The following is an 18,574-nucleotide window of genomic DNA, read 5'->3' on the forward strand; positions in this document are numbered from 1 at the left end:
TGGCGGGCGAAATAAATGCGGAGTGGCGATAAAAAGGGCATCACCTTCTGTGTCTGATATGTATTACTGTTTAATGATTTAAAGTGCCCCTCGAAAGGTTTACACACCAACTTGAAAGTAAACAAGAAGATAATACATTGACGATCATTTCTGGAGCATTTTAGACACCCGTTTATTCGCTACACCTACCATACAAACACACGTACAATACACACCGCTGCGCCGGCTCAATAACAACGTTTGCAATGATGTTGCACTATGCGCTGTGTGAATAGGGTGCTTAAGCGAAATAGAGGCTTTAAGGATCCTTTTTGTTTGCTTACCGCTTTAAACAAAAAACCTTGCTTAACCAAGGCTATGAAATGAAAATAATGTGCTAGGTGCGCCCAATAAGCACAAAATCGACCTTTATAGTCAGCTCTATGAAATTTGGCTCCATGCTTAAACAGAGTGCTTAAGCAGAAATGGGGCTTTAAGGACCCTTTGTTTGCTTGCTTGCCGCTATAAGCAAATAACATTGCTTAATCAAGGTTATGAAATGAAAAAATTGCTAGGTGCGCCCGATAAGCACAAAATCGACCGTTAAGCAGCTCTATGAAATTGGGCCCTGATCAGAAACACCATAGCTTGAGTTACTTTACACTTGAAAGTCAAAGGGTGACAAATGTATAGCGTCTTCAATGTTTTCTACTGAACATCTTGTGCAGGTTCCGTGGTTTTGGTTGAAACTCTTAAGCTCAATGACTTCAAGCATGACGAGTTACTTTTGCTGGACCTGCGCTCTGATATAGACGTAAAAAGCGTGTAGAGGTACGGGTTTAGAGACGAGTTGATCGGGAGGATAAAGACAACAGTCAAAGCGTAGATGTCAGGACTAATATCTACCGCCCCAGTCTGTGATAGTATCCCCATAATGATGACAGGCATCCAACACGCAAAGTCCGTACCTACTATCAGCGCCATCTTGACGGCCATTTTGATTTCTCGATCTCGGTGCGCAGCCGTACGGACTTTATTTGCTGAACGCTTTACTTTGACGAAGATCGCGATGTAGCAGAACAAGACCACTACGAAGCAAGCCAGGTTCACCCCGAGGAATAGAATAATAGAGAAGATCCAGGCTGGTTTCTTCCCCGTTACGACTGGAATCGAGACTGTCCTGTTCCCGAAAGAGTCATCAATAGCGCCCTCTTTTATTTCAATACTGGTTGGTTTGGTGAGAAGTGGTAGCCCTATGCACACATCAGACAACCCGTAGATATCCGAGTCCAAGCCACTACCCGAGACCGTGGGTCCGACACTCAGACCAAGAGACAACAACCAAACTAAAAGAATCAGAACTGTGGTCGACTTCTTACGAAGTGTCCTGGAGCTAAACGGATACACGATTCCGTGGAAACAGTCGACACTGATCAAGGTAACGATAAACACCGACGCTTCGCTCGACATGACCGACAAGACACCAGCTACTTTAAACAGTCCTGTCGACCGCCATTCCTTGGCTACTTGTGAGTATTTCTCTCCGTAGTAAATATCTGCACCAGCGATAATCAGCATATAGACACCCATCATGAAGTCTGAAATCGCCAAATTGAGAACCATAATGGAATGACAGATCTTCCTGCTGCTCGGTTTGGACATATCGGTGTCCATTGATCTCGTGATGATGACCACTGCATTGCCGATGAGGGCGCTCAGTCCAAGAACCCACATAGACACGCGGAGGAGGTCGTTCTGCATGAGACTTCCGCATAGATTCAATGGAGGCTGCAACTCAGTGGTGTGACATTGGGAAGCTTGGAAGGTAGGTAAAGAAACAAACTCACAACAGAGTCTGTAGTCATCAACGTACCTGCAATGGTAAGAAAGTATTGGCTATGCTTATTATTTATGGAAACTAATTGACTTATTCCCGAGAACATACAAAAACACACCCATTGGTGTCATCCAGCCTCACTCTATTAAGCATGTCTTCGAAAAAAACATACCAACTCCCATATTCAAGCTAATAAAAACTGCCAGACCATTATTAGAAGCACCACATCAGTAATTACATGCAAGACCCACCTGGACAACTTAAAGCCATTGGACACGTTCATAACAGAAAAAATGTTCACAGATTGACCAATAACTTACAGGGTTTACAGAAGGTAGGGGTAATAGACTTCTCTTGAAATATTATTACATGAAATGCTTTAATTTTTGAGAAAACAATAAAACAATTATCACGTTTCGATATTGAGAATTACGGATTTATTGAGCCTAAATTGTCACAGGTTTGTTACTTTATAGTTGTGATACACGAAGTGTGGGCCTTTGGACAACACTGTTTACCGAAAGTGTCCAATGGCTTAAAATAATATATGAATCGATTGTTTAGTGTTATCCTAATCTTTTAGGATCATCAATTTACTATTGCATTTCATCACTGAAAGTTTCATTGCAATTGCTCTTTAGGAAGTATGCAAAAAAAAACGAGTACTGAAAAATACAAACTAAAAAAAACGAAACAGTTTATAATAAAACATCCAGCATACCTAATATTATTTGTTGAAAAAAAAGTATATTTTTCGATTAGAGTTTATTTTCATACTTGCATCTTTTCAAGACTGACCAAATCAGCCACAGCACCAGTATCCACCAGTACAGTATCACCATTGGACTTGCTTCTTAGCAATGCTCTGCAAGACAGAGAGCAAGTAAACCCATAATGTAAAATTGTTAATTTTAGGGCATAACAAATATTATCTTTAAATAAAATAAAAACACTTTCGAAGTGGAATGTTTCTCAAAATTCTTTATTCTGTATTATTGCATAAATGTTAAAACATTAGATTTGTTGGCATAGATCTCTCCCCAATGTGTCTCTTACTTTGTTACTGTTCACATTAACCCTCGCTATAAATTCCTCAAACAAATTCACGACGATCCAAAGCATGACGGCATGATAAGGGTACAACGTGTCACATTATTATGGCTCACTTAGGCAGTTTGGTCAAACAACACATTATATTTTGAAATTTACACCATCAAGCATTTTGATATGGATTTATATTACATTTTATTAGTATAATTTGATTGTTATCCTGTGTTATTTCTTGAAACAAAGGTTAGCTACAAACATTTCTCTGGAACATATACAGACAGGGGCATTTAACGGACTCCGCAGTCTGAAAACACTGTAAGTATACTTACATTAACTGGCAATTAGATGTGTTTGTATAATAAAGTGGTGGTTTTTCTTTACCGTGTAGGTGGTCAGAGCACAGGTTAATAGAGCTGCTAAAACACAAAAAGTAGCTTTGAGTTACAAAATTATGGTTACCAGAATAAGGTGACAAGCTAAGCTACTATGTCAAAAGTACAACTTTTGACTGGTATCCTGCTCGCTTCTGCTAAAAGCAGACCATTTTTCAGGAATATCCTATGCTTAAGCAGCTCTATACCTGACGATGACTAGAGCAAGCTAGTCGAAACGTTGAGACCAATTCAGAACTGACTCCGCGGCAGTACAGTTAATTACGATCCTATAAGCTAAAGTAGCACTCAAGTCTGTTTTCTATACCATCCGCCCTGGTAATAGTTAAAAAAGCAGGACAGTTCTTTTCAGAACTGAGAAGTCCCCCGAACCTCCGATTATCTACTCCGCGGCAGTAGAATAAAGCAAGACAGTTCCCCTAAGAACAACTCTACCTGGCAAGTAGATACACACATGGTGTTACCGCAAACCAATATATATATTTATACCACATCATGCAATGCCTCAAATCCCATATCCAGCTCTATACCGTTTGGAAATCACTCTTAGATTGGCATGCCAACATTTGGTTAGATACCTGCGTTTGATAGTATACACATAATGAATGTTTATGAGTGCAATGGTGCGAATATGTTCATGAGTTGAAAGATGGATTGTTCTATTCAACGAGGCGGAGCCGAGTTGAATGGAACATTCCAGCTTTCAACGAATGAACATATTCGCACCATTGCACGAATGAAAAACATTCATTATTTGTTTTATATAACATCCAAGTAGAACTTTGTAATTTTGATTGAAAGATACAACTTTCAAAACAAACAATTTCAACTGTAGAAGCCGAATGCTAGTAATTTTACTATGCCTTCTTGCAGTAACACCTGCTGCGTTACCAAAGACACGCGCACGCAGTGATGTTTTACTCAGCTTTTTCGTTCCATCCGAAAAGTACCATTGCACGCTGGCAGCGTGCAATGGTACTTTTCGGATGGAACGAAAAAGCACGGTGAGTGACTCAGCGTGCAATGGTACTTTTATTTGCTATCACGTGACGGACAATCCTCCAATCAAATGGCAAGGATCTGCTTGGGTGTTATATAATATACAAATATGACATGGTTTTAGGGTGACTAGTCGATATTAGCTCCCCAAGCTAGTTCCCGAGGCGAAGCTTATGGAACTGGTTTGTCAACTTCCAATACCGAGGGGAGCTCATATCGACTAGTCACCCGAAATAAACCATGTTATTCAGTTGTTTGGAGCAAGGGAAAATAGGACGAAACAATGGCTAAGTGTCTTGCTTAAGGGCACAAGTGTCACGTCTTGGAGTCGAACACACTCTGCTGATCAGAAACACAAGAGTATTGAATTCGGTGCTCTTAACCGCTCGGCCACGACACTTCCCATACATACCGCTGGGTAAATGGCTGGTATGTGTGGCTTCCTTTCTTGATAATAGCCTAACCCCGGTGGTTCAAATGGTAAGAAATGGCATTTACGAATGGAAGGAAAATCTCCTAAACTGAATTGATGATGTTATTGAAATTGTGTACGTCTGAGTGTGTGTTGGCAATTGAAAGATTGACCACAGATGACTTTGCATTGGATACGACTAGGTTGTGTTTGTTCGCTGTCCCGCCGCCCCTCATTCCACCGCCACCATTGCTACCACCGGTAGTTCAAAATAAAGAAGTGCGTCCGCGTTGCAAACGACGTGTTTTCAAATTAAAACAAATCAACAAATGGATTGTTGGTACATGACGGTAGAAACTGTTGCCTTTTTCCAGCAAATAATTGAGGAAATGAGACCTCTACTGGAAGACAAATAAGTAAGGAACAGGCCTCAAATATATCGGGGGGAAACCGTTTAATCCTTTTTACTATTATTGGATCAAGAACCCCGGACGTTGTTGAAAAATAAGTAAATAAGTGATATACTGCGACAGGAGTACATGACAGCCGTTCTCCAGCATCAGCAGAATAAGAACCAGTTGGCAGTTGTGCAGTTCCGTGCCTACAGGAGAAGAAGGAGAAGGCAGCAACGGAGGCGGATCTGGACCAGACAATGGTTTGGCATGTACGATCAGCTTCTGGTGGAACTCCGGAATGAGGTCTAGGCCTTCTTCGTCAATTTCAATAGGATGCTCCAACATATGTTCGAAAGAGCTTGAAGCCAGGGTGGGGCCTATGATAACGAAGCAGAATACCTGCTACAGGCAGCCGATCGGCATGAAGCTTGCCCCGACTCTACGTCACCTTGCCTCAGGGAACAAGTATGTCCCCATGAAGTTCGCCTTGAGGGTCCCTCACAACACCCAGTCACTCATGACGTGAGAAGTGTGCCAGGCAATCGTTGACGAGTACCTTGACGAGGTAATGCCCTGCCCAAACACTCCTCAAGAATGGCAGGCCATTTCAGACCAGTTCATGGCCAAGTGGAACTTCCTTCATATCCTAGGGGCACCTGATGGGAAGCATGTTGCCTGCAAGTGTCCTCCAATAAAATGGCTCTATGTATTACAATTACAAGTGGTTCTACTCTATATCGTCGTTCTACTGGTGCTACGCCGACTGCAAGTTTATCTTGTCAGATAGGTATTTATTTATACCCTGAAAATGTTTCATTATCAAATATTTGGCGTAGCTGCTTATTTATATTTACGGTTTCAAGTAATCCTTTGTCTTATATGTATTTTCAGATATGGGTTCAGCTTCCGACGCGCAGATCTACAACAATATTGTGAGCTGAAGGGGGCACAGAGGATGGCAGCAAAGAGTTCCCTGACCCAAATCCCTTGCCCAACGACACCCAGAATATGCAGTACTTCTTCATCGGCAACGATGCCTGCGCCCTACGCAAGAGCGTGATGAAACCGTTCGGCCATCGGGGTTTGACTAATGAGATGAGGCTATTCAACTATCAGCTTTCCCGAGCGAGGAGAGTGGTAGATAATGCGTTCGGCACCCTCGCAAACCGTTTTCAGGTTTTGCTCACTACCATGCAGCATCACCCGTCCACCGTGAAGCTCATCGTTGTCGCCTGCATGGTACTGCGCAACACGATGAGGAGACGGTAACCAGGGCTCCAGAGCCATGCAGCAGCTTTGACCGTGCAGAGAACCAGAACCAGCAGTACGTCCCAGGAGAGTTGAGGCAAGGCTTAAAACTTCACAGACACACAGAGAGTCACATGACACAACACGACATAATAATAATAATAATAATAAGACTTGTAATGCGCACATATCCACCCTGCTGGGTGTTCAAGGCGCAGTAAAACCAAAAACAAAAAAACAAAAACAAAACACAAAGAAAAACAGACACAACAAAATTAGTCATTGAAAACCTGTGACATAAGATAAGTTTTGAGAAGAGACTTGAATTTTGCGGTACAAACACAAGATCGAAGATTAAGTGGTAGAGAGTTCCAGATGCGTGGCGCGGCTGAAGAAAAAGACCTGTCACCCCATGAGTGTCGAGACTTGGGTTCAATGAGGAGAAGCATGGAACTTGATCGAAGATTCCTTGATGGAGTGTAAACTTGAAGCAGTTCAGAAATATAGTGGGGAGCCTTGCCATTTAGAGCTTTGTGGACAATGAGCATCAGCTTGAAGATGATTCGTTGAGAGATAGGGAGCCAGTGTAGTTGTTTCAGAATGGGGGTGATAGAACAGGATTTTCTAGACAGTGTCACAATGCGGGCAGCAGTATTTTGGAGCCGTTGAAGTCGGGAAATCTGGTTGTTTGGTAGACTGTATAGAAGAGCATTGCCGTTGTCAAGACGAGAAGTAACAAATGCGTGAATGACCTTTTCAGTGGCACTTTTATCCAAGTACTTGCGAATCTTACCTATATTCCTGATGTGATATGATGATAAACGAACAATATTGTTGATGTGTGGCTGAAGTGTCATCGATGAATCAAAAATAACCCCCATCCAAGGAAGGCAAATCTCATCAAGCACTGGTTCAACTCACCAGCCGGTGAAGTTTCGTGGCAAGACAGGATGCTCTAGTTTTCTGAGTTGTGAATATTTGACAGATCATGATGACCACACAAGATATTGCAATTTATGAATAAAACATCAAATCACGGTGTAATTTTCCCCAGTTTTAAGAATAATTACTTTTCAAAAATGTTATTTTTTTTTTTTATGTGGAAAAATTTGTAAATAAAAAGTAATTCTGTAAAGTATTCAAATATCATAACACAAAAGTCAAGTGTGAACAAGGCGCAACTTATGAGACATTTTCTGTAAACCAAGTTAACAAAAAGACATCCAAATATACTTGTTTTTTTTCTTGATTTAATTCCGGTTTTTTTCCAATAATTATCTAAAACGCGATCACCTTTTGAAATGAATTTGTACACAGGTTTGTTTTATTGTATACTATAATTCTAAACAATTTGGTATACAAATTTAATGGACAAACATATACTAATAATTGAATCACGAGGTGGACACACACAAATTCACTAAGCAGACATAACGTTCATGAAATTTCAGTCCAAGAGGGTTTTTAGTATAGCCGATTTTTGGCTAATATTTATGACCTCCAAAGACTTTCTTGAAGAGATTGAATACATTAATTGCTAACCAGTGGAATACGTTTATAATATTAACAGTGAAGCGTACAGAGAAGCAGCTCTATGAACTAGGGTCATCTTAATCTGGGCTACTTGTAAAGAGTAGTCGATGTTTGACAACAGGTGTCCCCCACAAAAAAAAGAAGACACCAAAAAAGATATATATAATTATATATATATAATTAAGTAATGAGTATCTTGTGGCCTTAGCTTTCGATCCAAACCGGACCTTCTTCAGAGACGAAAAACAAGTACAAACAAATGAATTGAATTGAATTGAATTGAATTGAATTGAATTGAATTGAATTGAATTGAATTGAATTGAATTGAATTGAATTGAATTGAATTGAATTGAATTGAATTGAATTGAATTGAATTGAATTGAATTGAATTGAATTGCATTGCATTGCATTGCATTGCATTGCATTGCATTGCATTGCATTGCATTGCATTGCATTGAATTGAATTGAATTGAATTGAATTGAATTGAATTGAATTGAATTGAATTGAATTGAATTGAATTGAATTGAATTGAATTGAATGGTTTATTTGTCATGTATATAAAAATACATGACATTTAAAATCCTTTTGTACAGCAACATATAAAATATTAAAATGTAAAAATTGCACAAGTTAAACCACAATACCACAGAAAACAATAACCTTATTAAATACATATCCATTAAGGGTAGGATCCAGAAAGAAGCGGGAAAATTGTAGCCAATCAAAGTTTCTATTTCAGAGACAGTTGGTGGTTATGAACCAATAGGAGTAAAGTGGTGAGGAAACATGAAACGGTAGGATTAGAGAGCAAGTTGTATCATGATGCAACTAACAATGGTCATTTAAAGAATAACGAGATCAAAGGTGGGATGATAACGAGATCAAAGGTGGGATGATAACGAGATCAAAGGTGGGATGATAACGAGATCAAAGGTGGGATGATAACGAGATCAAAGGTGGGATGATAACGAGATCAAAGGTGGAATGATATCAAAAAGTGGTCTGAGGATCCGCTTGAAAAAGGGATACTACATGATAGTGTTTAAGTACAAAAAATATATATTATTGGCAGAAATTAATGTTTAGTTACAATTTATTTGCAGAATATATGCATACATTCTCAGGCAGGAGTGAAGTGGTGGGTAATGGGAAGTTATTTAACACCAGTTTAAATTATGTTTAGTCCAAAGGGTTGGACTGTCTTGAGTTGGTGAATCCTGTGTTGTTTGCGGTGTGTGCCATCACCATTGCAAGCTTCAATCACCAGATGTTCAACATCCTTGACACTATGATTGCGGCTGTTGAAGTGGATAAAGGGTGCGGTTTATTGGTCCTTATGGAAGAGTAGGAGGAGCAATGGTGGTTCTCCTACTGTGGAGACGTATATGAATGTGTTTCTCATGGTTAGCCTGGACATTCATACATTCCTTTTTATGTTTGTCCATTAGGGTGGACCTTAAAGACCTGCTTGAACGAAAATGTCAAGTCGTGAACTTTGCTGAATTCCATTTAAAATGTTTTCAATGAATAAGGAAATCGAGTCATATGATTATAAATAGATTTTGATTGTGTAAAAAAACAATCATTTTGAATACCCTTATCCAGTGCTTTTCTGAGAGATTTGCGAAAAGCCCCGTTACGTAATCACTCTTAAAACGTCATAGTTGGGAGCTCCAATTTGTAAAGCCGCTTTGTTGCAGCGTGGAGGTATTACAAAGCAAACTCCCACAAATGACGTCAGCGGCATTGTCCTTTGGCGCGCGCTCTCAACGGCAGAAGTGTTTTTAGTTTTTCAAAACCTTTAGGTTGGGGCCTGATTTTTTAGTCGATAATTACGAAAAACTCAGAAGTGTAAACATATCAAAATTACATTAAAATGGTCAACAAGTGCATTATAAACAAGTCTAAATACCATTTCCGTTAAAAACCTTCCGCTCAGGTAGCTGTTTAAGTGTTTGACGTTAGACAGTATAGTATCTTGTAACTGTTCATACTCTTCAATAGAGCATGACTCCTGGAGTTGAGACTCAGTGTCTGTTATCTCAAGTAATCGGTTATCAATATTGTTTGCATTGATTTTCCAGCAACTTGATCAAACGGAAAGACGTGGTGTTATAGTGGGCGAAATGTTCCTGTTCTTCAAGAAGGATGGGTCAAGGTCCCCAAAGGAAGGGGTACACTTGATCTGTATGCCTTTGGGAATGATACGGGACAAGCGATAAAAACAGTAATTATCAAGATGTGACAAGTAACGGGTGTTCTTTTCTTTAAGTTTACAAAGCTTACGGAGAATACATATTTAAAATAAAACCATTCACATACCAAAACACTCTTTTCCTCTAATTACAGAATACAGTGACAGTGAGTGTACACCATGCCAGAAATCGAGCACTCAATATAGTTATTTAATCATTCATTAAATGATCATCTCATGGTCAGCATATCACTCAAGTTTTGTTCAGCGGCTTCAAAAGCAACTTATAAAAACTAACATGCAATTACTCACCATGTACACTGCACGGCAGTAGAACTCCAAACAGCAAATACAACCATCCCATACTGTAGTTGTTTTTCCAGACCATCTCCAAAGGGCCAAAATGAACAACTTTTAAAGATGATCTTCCCATGAAGGGATTTCAGGAAACTTACATAAGGTAATATACACAGCAGGCAACAGCCAACCTCTCTAATACAAACAGTGGTTTAACCATTTAGCCACTGTACCGCCCAGCCGCATATAGCGATACACTGTATGCGGTACGAGGAAACCTCGCTAGCTTGTGTTTGTAGAAAAAAAGGAACATCAAGAAAACTCGATAGTCATTAGTAGGTCTACGCATTTGTTAATTTATGTAGTTGTTATAGATCGTTATTAATTCTCCCTTCACAGTTGACTTGTCGAAGCTAATGATGATGAAATAATTTAGCTCTTACGAAAAATAAAACGCTCATTGGTAAACAGGAAACTGTTCATCATTTATGATGATATTGTCGAAAATTAACGCCTTCGCATTTAATCAGTATGAGCATTGAGCCAGACAAAAGCCTTGAAAAGCTATTGTGTTCATTTTATCCGTGCACAAAAATATTCGCCATAAAAATTACCGTAGCCGTTTAACGAGAGGCATTTATTGTTCCCATGAGAACTTGTACTTTTAGACAAATATTACCGAAAGGGTAAAAAATTGTGCATACACATTAAGCCATGGCTATCTTTTAAAATTTGAACTACGATTCCAGTATTTACTGCAAGAATCTTGAGAAATTGGATTTCAGCAAACTCGGGCGGTGCAGGGACTAAAGGGTTAACGTCTACGATTATGAATTGCAAAAATCAAGAAAAGTGATTCAGTAACTTGACGACAAAACTTCTTATTGCCATTGTGAAATAAGCGATTCTTCTACAAAACGTCTTCTGATTGAGAACACTTTGAAATATTAAGCCAGTCGAACACTTATAAATTTGTCTTTCGTTACACGCACTGGCAACAAATACTCCAGAAGCCCAAACGCAGAGAGCTAGCACGTATAGTTCATTTGATGAAGGAGTCACCAACACGTTGCATCTCCTCAATGAAACGACCAATCAACATCACTATTGACTAGAATCATCCTTGATGCGGAATATGCCTTAAAGGTACTGGACTCTTGTATAGTATATATGCACAACATTATTGTTAGCATAAAACATGACTTGGTAACGAGCAATGGAGAGGTTGTTGAGAGTAAACAAAAAATGAGACCATGCTCACTCTCTGAAGTTTTTTTTTTGAGAAAAGAATACTTGTTGAAAATTACCAAAGCTGTCCAGTGCGAGAGTTTATACTAGAAAACATGTTGGTGTGAAATATTCCATTTTTATTGAAGTCATGTAATTGAGCAGTCAATTTCATTTTCATGCGTTCAAATTACAGCTGTTTTGCCTCTCCAGTTGTTACTGCGTTTCAAATTCAGAATTCGGCCATTCAATTTCGTTTTGAGTCGAGTCAAATTCCTTTAGCACTCAATTTAGCGTATACCGTCATTCTTTTTCGTGACACACACGCCTCAAGAAGCGTCTGCGAATTTGAATGCTGCTTTGATGAATTTTAAATTGAATGATTATTTTGTTAAATCGAATGACGCAACATTACATTTGACTAATCATAAAACGAAATCGAATGACCATTTTCAGTAGCATTCAATTTTGCGCGAAATAGAATAGCTTGGTGGTTAAATTGGCTGCTCATTTGCCGAAATTGACCGAGAAAACATATAGTAGAAAGCTTACCTTCAAATATTTCTTGCTGAGGGGCTGTATTTTTATTTATTTTTTGGGAATGAATAAAACAATGTCACGAAAATAATGAAGCGTCTGCGAATTTGAATGCTGCTTTGATGAATTTTAAATTGAATGATTATTTTGTTAAATCGAATGACGCAACATTACATTTGACTAATCATAAAACGAAATCGAATGACCATTTTCAGTAGCATTCAATTTTGCGCGAAATAGAATAGCTTGGTGGTTAAATTGGCTGCTCATTTGCCGAAATTGACCGAGAAAACATATAGTAGAAAGCTTACCTTCAAATATTTCTTGCTGAGGGGCTGTATTTTTATTTATTTTTTGGGAATGAATAAAACAATGTCACGAAAATAATGAAGCGTCTGCGAATTTGAATGCTGCTGTGATGAATTTTAAATTGAATGATTGTTTTGTTGAATCGAATGACGCAACATTACATTTGACTAATCATAAAACGAAATCGAATGACCATTTTCAGTAGCACTCAATTTTGCGCGAAATAAAATAGCTTGGTGGTTAAATTGGCTGCTCATTTGCCGAAATTGACCGAGAAAACATAGTAGAAAGCGTACCTTCAAATATTTCTTGCTGAGGGGCTGTATCTTTTTTTTCGGGATGAATAAAACAATATCACGAAAATAATGTTCGTCCCAGTTTTAGCATGTAAAACGTATGAAGCATTTATGGTATTATTACCATACGTGTTTAATCTTCGTCTAAATTTCGTGACTTGTTTCCTCATTTTGCAAAAAAAAGTACAGCACCCCAACAAGTGATATTTAAAGGGAAGCTTTCAACTAAACTGTGTTTTGTGTTATTGTGTTTTGTGGCCTATATAGCTCGCGGGTAGGCATTACTTACCTGACATACACTGTTTTCAGGGAAGATGTATATATCTGGAATCGCGCATGAAAAATCCTCACAGCCATAATCAGAGGGCTGGCAATTGTAACATTCAAGAGATACACACAAACCTACAAACAAAACAAAGAAAAGTACATTAGTAAGATGTGACTCAAACAAGAACACTTCGGTACTTTGGGAGTATCTTTTGATTATGGTGTTTTATCTGGGTGTGCCACCTCGTGGTAGGATACAAAACGTTTTTGATAAAGAAACAAATTCTCACTAAAATATTTGAAGTAAAATCGAGACCTCAGCTGAGGTCTTGAATTCAATAGTCTTAAAGCACACAGTTCTTGTGCGACAAGGGTGTTTTTCCTTTAATTATTCTCTCGCAACTTCGACGACCATTTGAGTTAAGATTTTCACAGATTTGTTATTTTTAAGGATATTAAGAAACACCAAGTGAGAAGACTGGTCTATCACCAAAGGTGTCTAGTACAGTTAAGACACAACAGTTAACCTAGCATTGTATTAAGATGAACTTATAATACTTTCCATCAATAATCTACAAACTCAGGTATTTCATGCTAAGAATTGCTCACAAAATATAAAACTATAACCAACAGTACCAGTTAGAACCCTAAAACAGCCATGCCGTGTCAATGCCGTAAAGACCGTCATGGATTTGAATAAAATGGGCTTCTGGAATTGTAAATGTATTAGTAGTCTCAATGCTCAGATTGATCTAGAGCCAACTGAAACGAGAAGAGAGAAGACAGTGAAGAAGTTTCAGTTTAAGATGTGGGAGATAAAGGCAAACATCAGAAAGTTATTCCGGGGAAAACCAACGCAGCCAACAGGGAGTCATGAAGACTCAATCCACACAGGCCGAGTTCGGGCGGTGTGTTCTTGGATGCTCGAGAACAAGACGGAGCGCTGTTCTTGTTTCATCCGCTCAAACGACGATGTGATAAAAGCGCCACGAAAAGAGGTTCGGAACTCGTCATGTGACAACGTGGTTCGTCAGATAAATAGGATGTTTTTTTAACAGTTGGAAACCCGACAGTAGAAAAGAGACCACACTTTCATTATTTTCTTTGGGACGACTATTAACTTTCAACTTATCAATATTACCTTTAACAATCTATTTGAGAGTCATTTTGCATCTAATTTACTTATTCTCTTGATGTTGTGCTGCCATTTTGTAAAGTGTTCTCGAAACCCCCGATGAAAGGTGGTGTGTGATCTTGTTCCGAGTGAATCATTCTCGGGTCTTGTTCTCATCGTTCAGGCGTGAGAACAGCCCACTCGGGTCAAGAACACACCGCCCGAACTCAGCCATAGTGTCCCCGGCGAGATTCGAACCAGGTTCCATGTGTTCTGGAAGGCGAGACCACTACATCAACCTGACCTGGTTTTATTCAATTCAGTTCTATCAACATTTATTTCCATAATTGGTGAAAAATTGAGAATGATTAAAAATAGTTTGTACAAGTTTTAAGTCAAAGATAGTCAAGAACAGGTCAAGAAAAATAATTCATGAAAATTAAAATGATACAAATGTAAAGGATATGCAGTAAACCAATAGGGGGCATTTACAAAAGCCAGAAAGGTTCCTTTTGAAATGCCTGACAAATAAAAAACGAACGAATTGACAGCAAAAAAAGGCAACAAAAAAACGATGCACTTACCATGAAGGGTACAAACCAACAACAGAAATAGAACCAGGTTCTTCATGTTTCTTTCAATCGAGTTAACCAAAAGTTACATGCAACGAGTAATGTCTTCTCAGTAGAAGACGACGACACACGAACATGAGCTGCTTCGGAATGGAAGACGCAATGATGAATGGAAAACGTGCACCAGTAGCCAAGTCTGGAGCCTCAAGATGGTGATAAAGTGCTACTTCCCGTCAACTCACCGTCAACAACTCGTTCGGTACCGTCAACTCGCCGTCAAGACAACAAATAAAACATATGGCAGGGTTTGTATATAAAGTCTTGAACCAATACCTCGGCAATCGATTTAGATGCACAGTACTTAACACCTTACACAATACTGTTCAGATCACTGACGACTTGTGTCGAGACTATAGACCTTAACTACGGTGCGTTCATCTTGGATTTCACCCATTTATATAAAAGTTACCAAACCGAGGCTGATAGAAAACAAAACTGTTCCTAATTTCAAAATGATTATGAGCATTCATTATTTTTAATTGATACGATAAACATGACCACGATGGTCCAGGAGGCAGCATATAAAGGTTTATATAACACCCAAGCAGATCCTTGCCATTTGATTGGAGGATTGTCCGTCACGTGATAGCAAATAAAAGTACCAATACACGCTGAGTCACTCACCGTGCTTTTTCGTTCCATCCGAAAAGTACCATTGCACGCTGCCAGCGTGCAATGGTACTTTTCGGATGGAACGAAAAAGCTGAGTAAAAACATCACTGCGTGCGCGTGTCGTAACGCAGCAGTGTTACTGCAAGGCATATTAGTAAAATTACTAGCATTCGGCTTCTACAATTAAAAATTGGAGGCCTACGCTTTGTTTGTTTTGAAAGCTCCGCCTCGTTGAATAGAACATTCCATCTTTCAACTCATGAACATATTCGCACCATTGCACTCATAAACATTCATTATGTGTATACTATTTCATACTAGCCAACTGCAGGAAAGCGCCCTCTGTTGTCCATTTTGTACAAGCTCAGTGAAAAGGCAAGATGGATTTGAATATTGCAGAAGTTGACGGTGAGTTGACGGTTCAAAGAGATTTATCGGCAAGAAGTAGGAACCCTCTTTCCTTTGTCATATCTTTTGATCCATTAGCACCTGGTAGAAAGCGCATACCTCCAAGGCATTGCACATAAAGAGATAACAACGAACACCAAAAAAGCCAAACAAATTGCATTCAATGGGCGTTCTGATTTGCCTAAAAGCGGGAATTTCGATTGTAAGTAGAGCCTTAAAATGTCTTTGTGGGTGCGTTGGTTTAGCTTCCCTGTGTCTACCCCGCGGTGCTCACTCGAGTGACGATCACACTCGCCCTCTCGTGGTGACGGTATGCACCTCGGGTCACCCCCAAGTGACCCACTCTACTAGCAGGGCACTGGGGGCTGGCCGGGGTGAGCCCCATCAAAGCTATTCGAACGTACCGGGGCAGACCGGGGTTGACCCAGAGAAGCTAAACGAACGCACCCATAGTCTAGTCAATCTAAGCAAAAGTTTTACTTGAGCTAGACAAAACTTATGCAATTTATGCATATTTCCCCTGCTTACTTTTTTTTCTACTTTTTGGATATGTTGTTAAAGAGGGTTTTAGGAGACACTTGCCAAACAAATCATTTTTGTTGCAATTGTGTCTAGGTCAAACCATAGATTGACTATTGACTGGACTATTATACTAGAGTCTTTTCTTGTTCATGCATGGGTTATGATTTTGCCATAGTATTCATCAGCTCCTCAAACAAGTTTTAATAAAAAAATATATTTGATAATACAAGAGTACTTAACAGTTATTGATTTATCAATAATATCAATAATGTAACAGCAAATCCCGAAGAAACAAAATATATGTTAAGGCATGGGGACAACTTTCTAAAGCTGTTGAGCAGCACTAAAATAAAACAAAGTATTAACATTAAGTGAAGTTCGTCTTATGGACGTGGGACACGTTTGGTAATTGTCACAGACTAGTCTTCCCACCCCGGCCCAATTTCGTGGCTCTGCTTACCGCCGAATTCTACGCTTACGATCACGATTCCCCGCTAACCTGCAGGCGCCGAATTTGCTAGCCTTGTGTAAGCGTAGCATGCCTATCGTGGAGAACGCACGCGCAGAAGCCAAAATTCGCCGCTAACCCGTGAAATACCTTTGCCGTAAGCACAGAATTCGTTGCTACTGTAAGCGCCGATTCTGTGCTTACGGTAAGCAGGGCCATGAAATAGGGCACAGGTGTGTCCCAGCATAATGCCAAAAGTGGTCAAAATAATGTACTGAGTAAACAGACGATGTGAGGATAACAATCGGTGGACCATGGTACAATACAAATAATATTCTTTGACCCCTGAAGCAAAGTTTACATATTTCAGATAGGTTAGCATATTTTATTCATATGTCTGTCTTTATTTCCGCAAAGTTTGAGCTTTCATTGTCTGAGAAAAAAGCAATGTCTATGTGGTATAGACATTAACATACTTATTATTGTTCTCGGATGAGTCATGATACAAACAATACGGAAACGTCAACGTGACTGAGATTCCGTTGTTTATCAAGCCAACCATACATCCTACTACAAGTTGGTCAGATCATGTGATTTTAATCCGAACATTTTTGGACAATGGTTACCCGGAAATCGGTTTGGATCGTGGTTCATTAAAGACAGTGGACACTATTGGTAATTGTCAAAGACCAGTCTTCACAGTTGGTGTATCTCAACTATGCATAAAATAACAAACCTGTGAAAATTTGAGCTCAATCGGTCATCAAAGTTGCGAGATAATAATGAAAGAAAAAAATACCCTTGTCGCACGAAGTTGTGTGCTTTCTGATGCTTGATTTCGAGACCTCAAATTCTAAACTTGAGGTCTCGAAATCAAATTCATGGAAAATTCTTTGTCGAAAACTACTTCACTTCAGAGGGAGCTGTTTCTCACAATGTTTTATACTATCAACCTCTCCCCATTACTGGTAATAAAGAAAGGTTTTGTGATGATTATTATTTTGAGTAATTACCAATAGTGTTCACTGCCTTTGAATACATGTGGTGGTTTTTCCTCTGTTTTATAAGTTATTGGAGTGATGGGTATCGGGCGACGTTGACAGTCAGCCAGGTTTGTTCTGGTTCTGTTTCTGGCACAATCTCCACATATCGGAAAGTAAAACATTAATAGTTTGTGCTTCGCGAATATCTTGTGCATGCCATGGTAGCTTGTTCCATTCTACAATGGTCTCGGGGGAAGAAAGCTTTTGTAACAGATTTTGTTTGCAGGAGGCTTGATGACGGCAGTCAGCCTGTTGTCCAGTTCCAACCTTTCCTGCACGAGTGCTTGTGATTTTGGCTTTTAACGAGTATATATTGTGGCAGTCGTTTAATACAGATACAGGCCCTTGTTAGAATAAGGAAACATAATATAGAGGAGTGCAATGAAAAAAATATTATTTTCTGCTTACTGTGTTTTTCAAACATCATCGTGTCATGCATGCACACATGTTATGTTGAGCTAACAATTGAGAAAAAGAAAAGGCAACACTATCGATATAAAGATAAGAATCAAACTTAAATATTACAAAAATAAATATATTTTTAGTTTTGGGGGATAACAAAATATTGATTTCTGACGGAGATTCGAACTCGCAATTCTCAGATGTGTAGTCGCGACTGATGACCACTAGGCTAGAAGGGCACGATGTAAAAATGGTGGGTTTTTACATGTGTGCATCAACAGAGGGGATTATGATCCGGCGAAATAATTCTCGTTTCATGATTTTGCGACCATTGTCACTAAATATGAACTGCTAACGCCTATAACTATTAAGTAGGGTTGAAATGTAGTATTAGATGCCTTAAGGGGGTTTTTGACGACG

At 39.2% G+C, this 18,574-nt stretch overlaps 1 protein-coding gene across 1 annotated transcript; it reads right to left on the reverse strand.

Annotated features, from left to right (window-relative positions):
- Positions 1-687: 687 nt before the first annotated feature.
- On the reverse strand, positions 688-5,409 carry LOC117299586 (G-protein coupled receptor GRL101-like). The gene is made up of 3 exons (XM_033783136.1): positions 5,195-5,409; positions 2,594-2,681; positions 688-1,875 (listed from the first exon to the last, which is right to left on the reverse strand). The coding sequence occupies exons 1-3, from the start codon at positions 5,407-5,409 to the stop codon at positions 688-690; spliced, it is 1,491 nt and encodes a 496-aa protein (XP_033639027.1).
- Positions 5,410-18,574: the final 13,165 nt, after the last annotated feature.

The sequence above is a fragment of the Asterias rubens genome, chromosome 14, assembly GCF_902459465.1.
Source record: "Asterias rubens chromosome 14, eAstRub1.3, whole genome shotgun sequence".
Taxonomy (NCBI): domain Eukaryota; kingdom Metazoa; phylum Echinodermata; class Asteroidea; order Forcipulatida; family Asteriidae; genus Asterias; species Asterias rubens.

Bases quoted from the DNA above. Each gene is read 5' to 3' on its own strand.
- LOC117299586 (XM_033783136.1), bottom strand. From the start codon at position 5,409: ATGTTGGAGCATCCTATTGAAATTGACGAAGAAGGCCTAGACCTCATT. The intron at 2,682-5,194 runs GTATATCACTTA...TCTGTCTTGCAG, and splicing joins TGTCATGTACTCCTGTCGCA to AGCATTGCTAAGAAGCAAGT. The intron at 1,876-2,593 runs GTATGAAAATAA...TAATAAGCATAG, and splicing joins TCAGTCTTGAAAAGATGCAA to CCAATACTTTCTTACCATTG.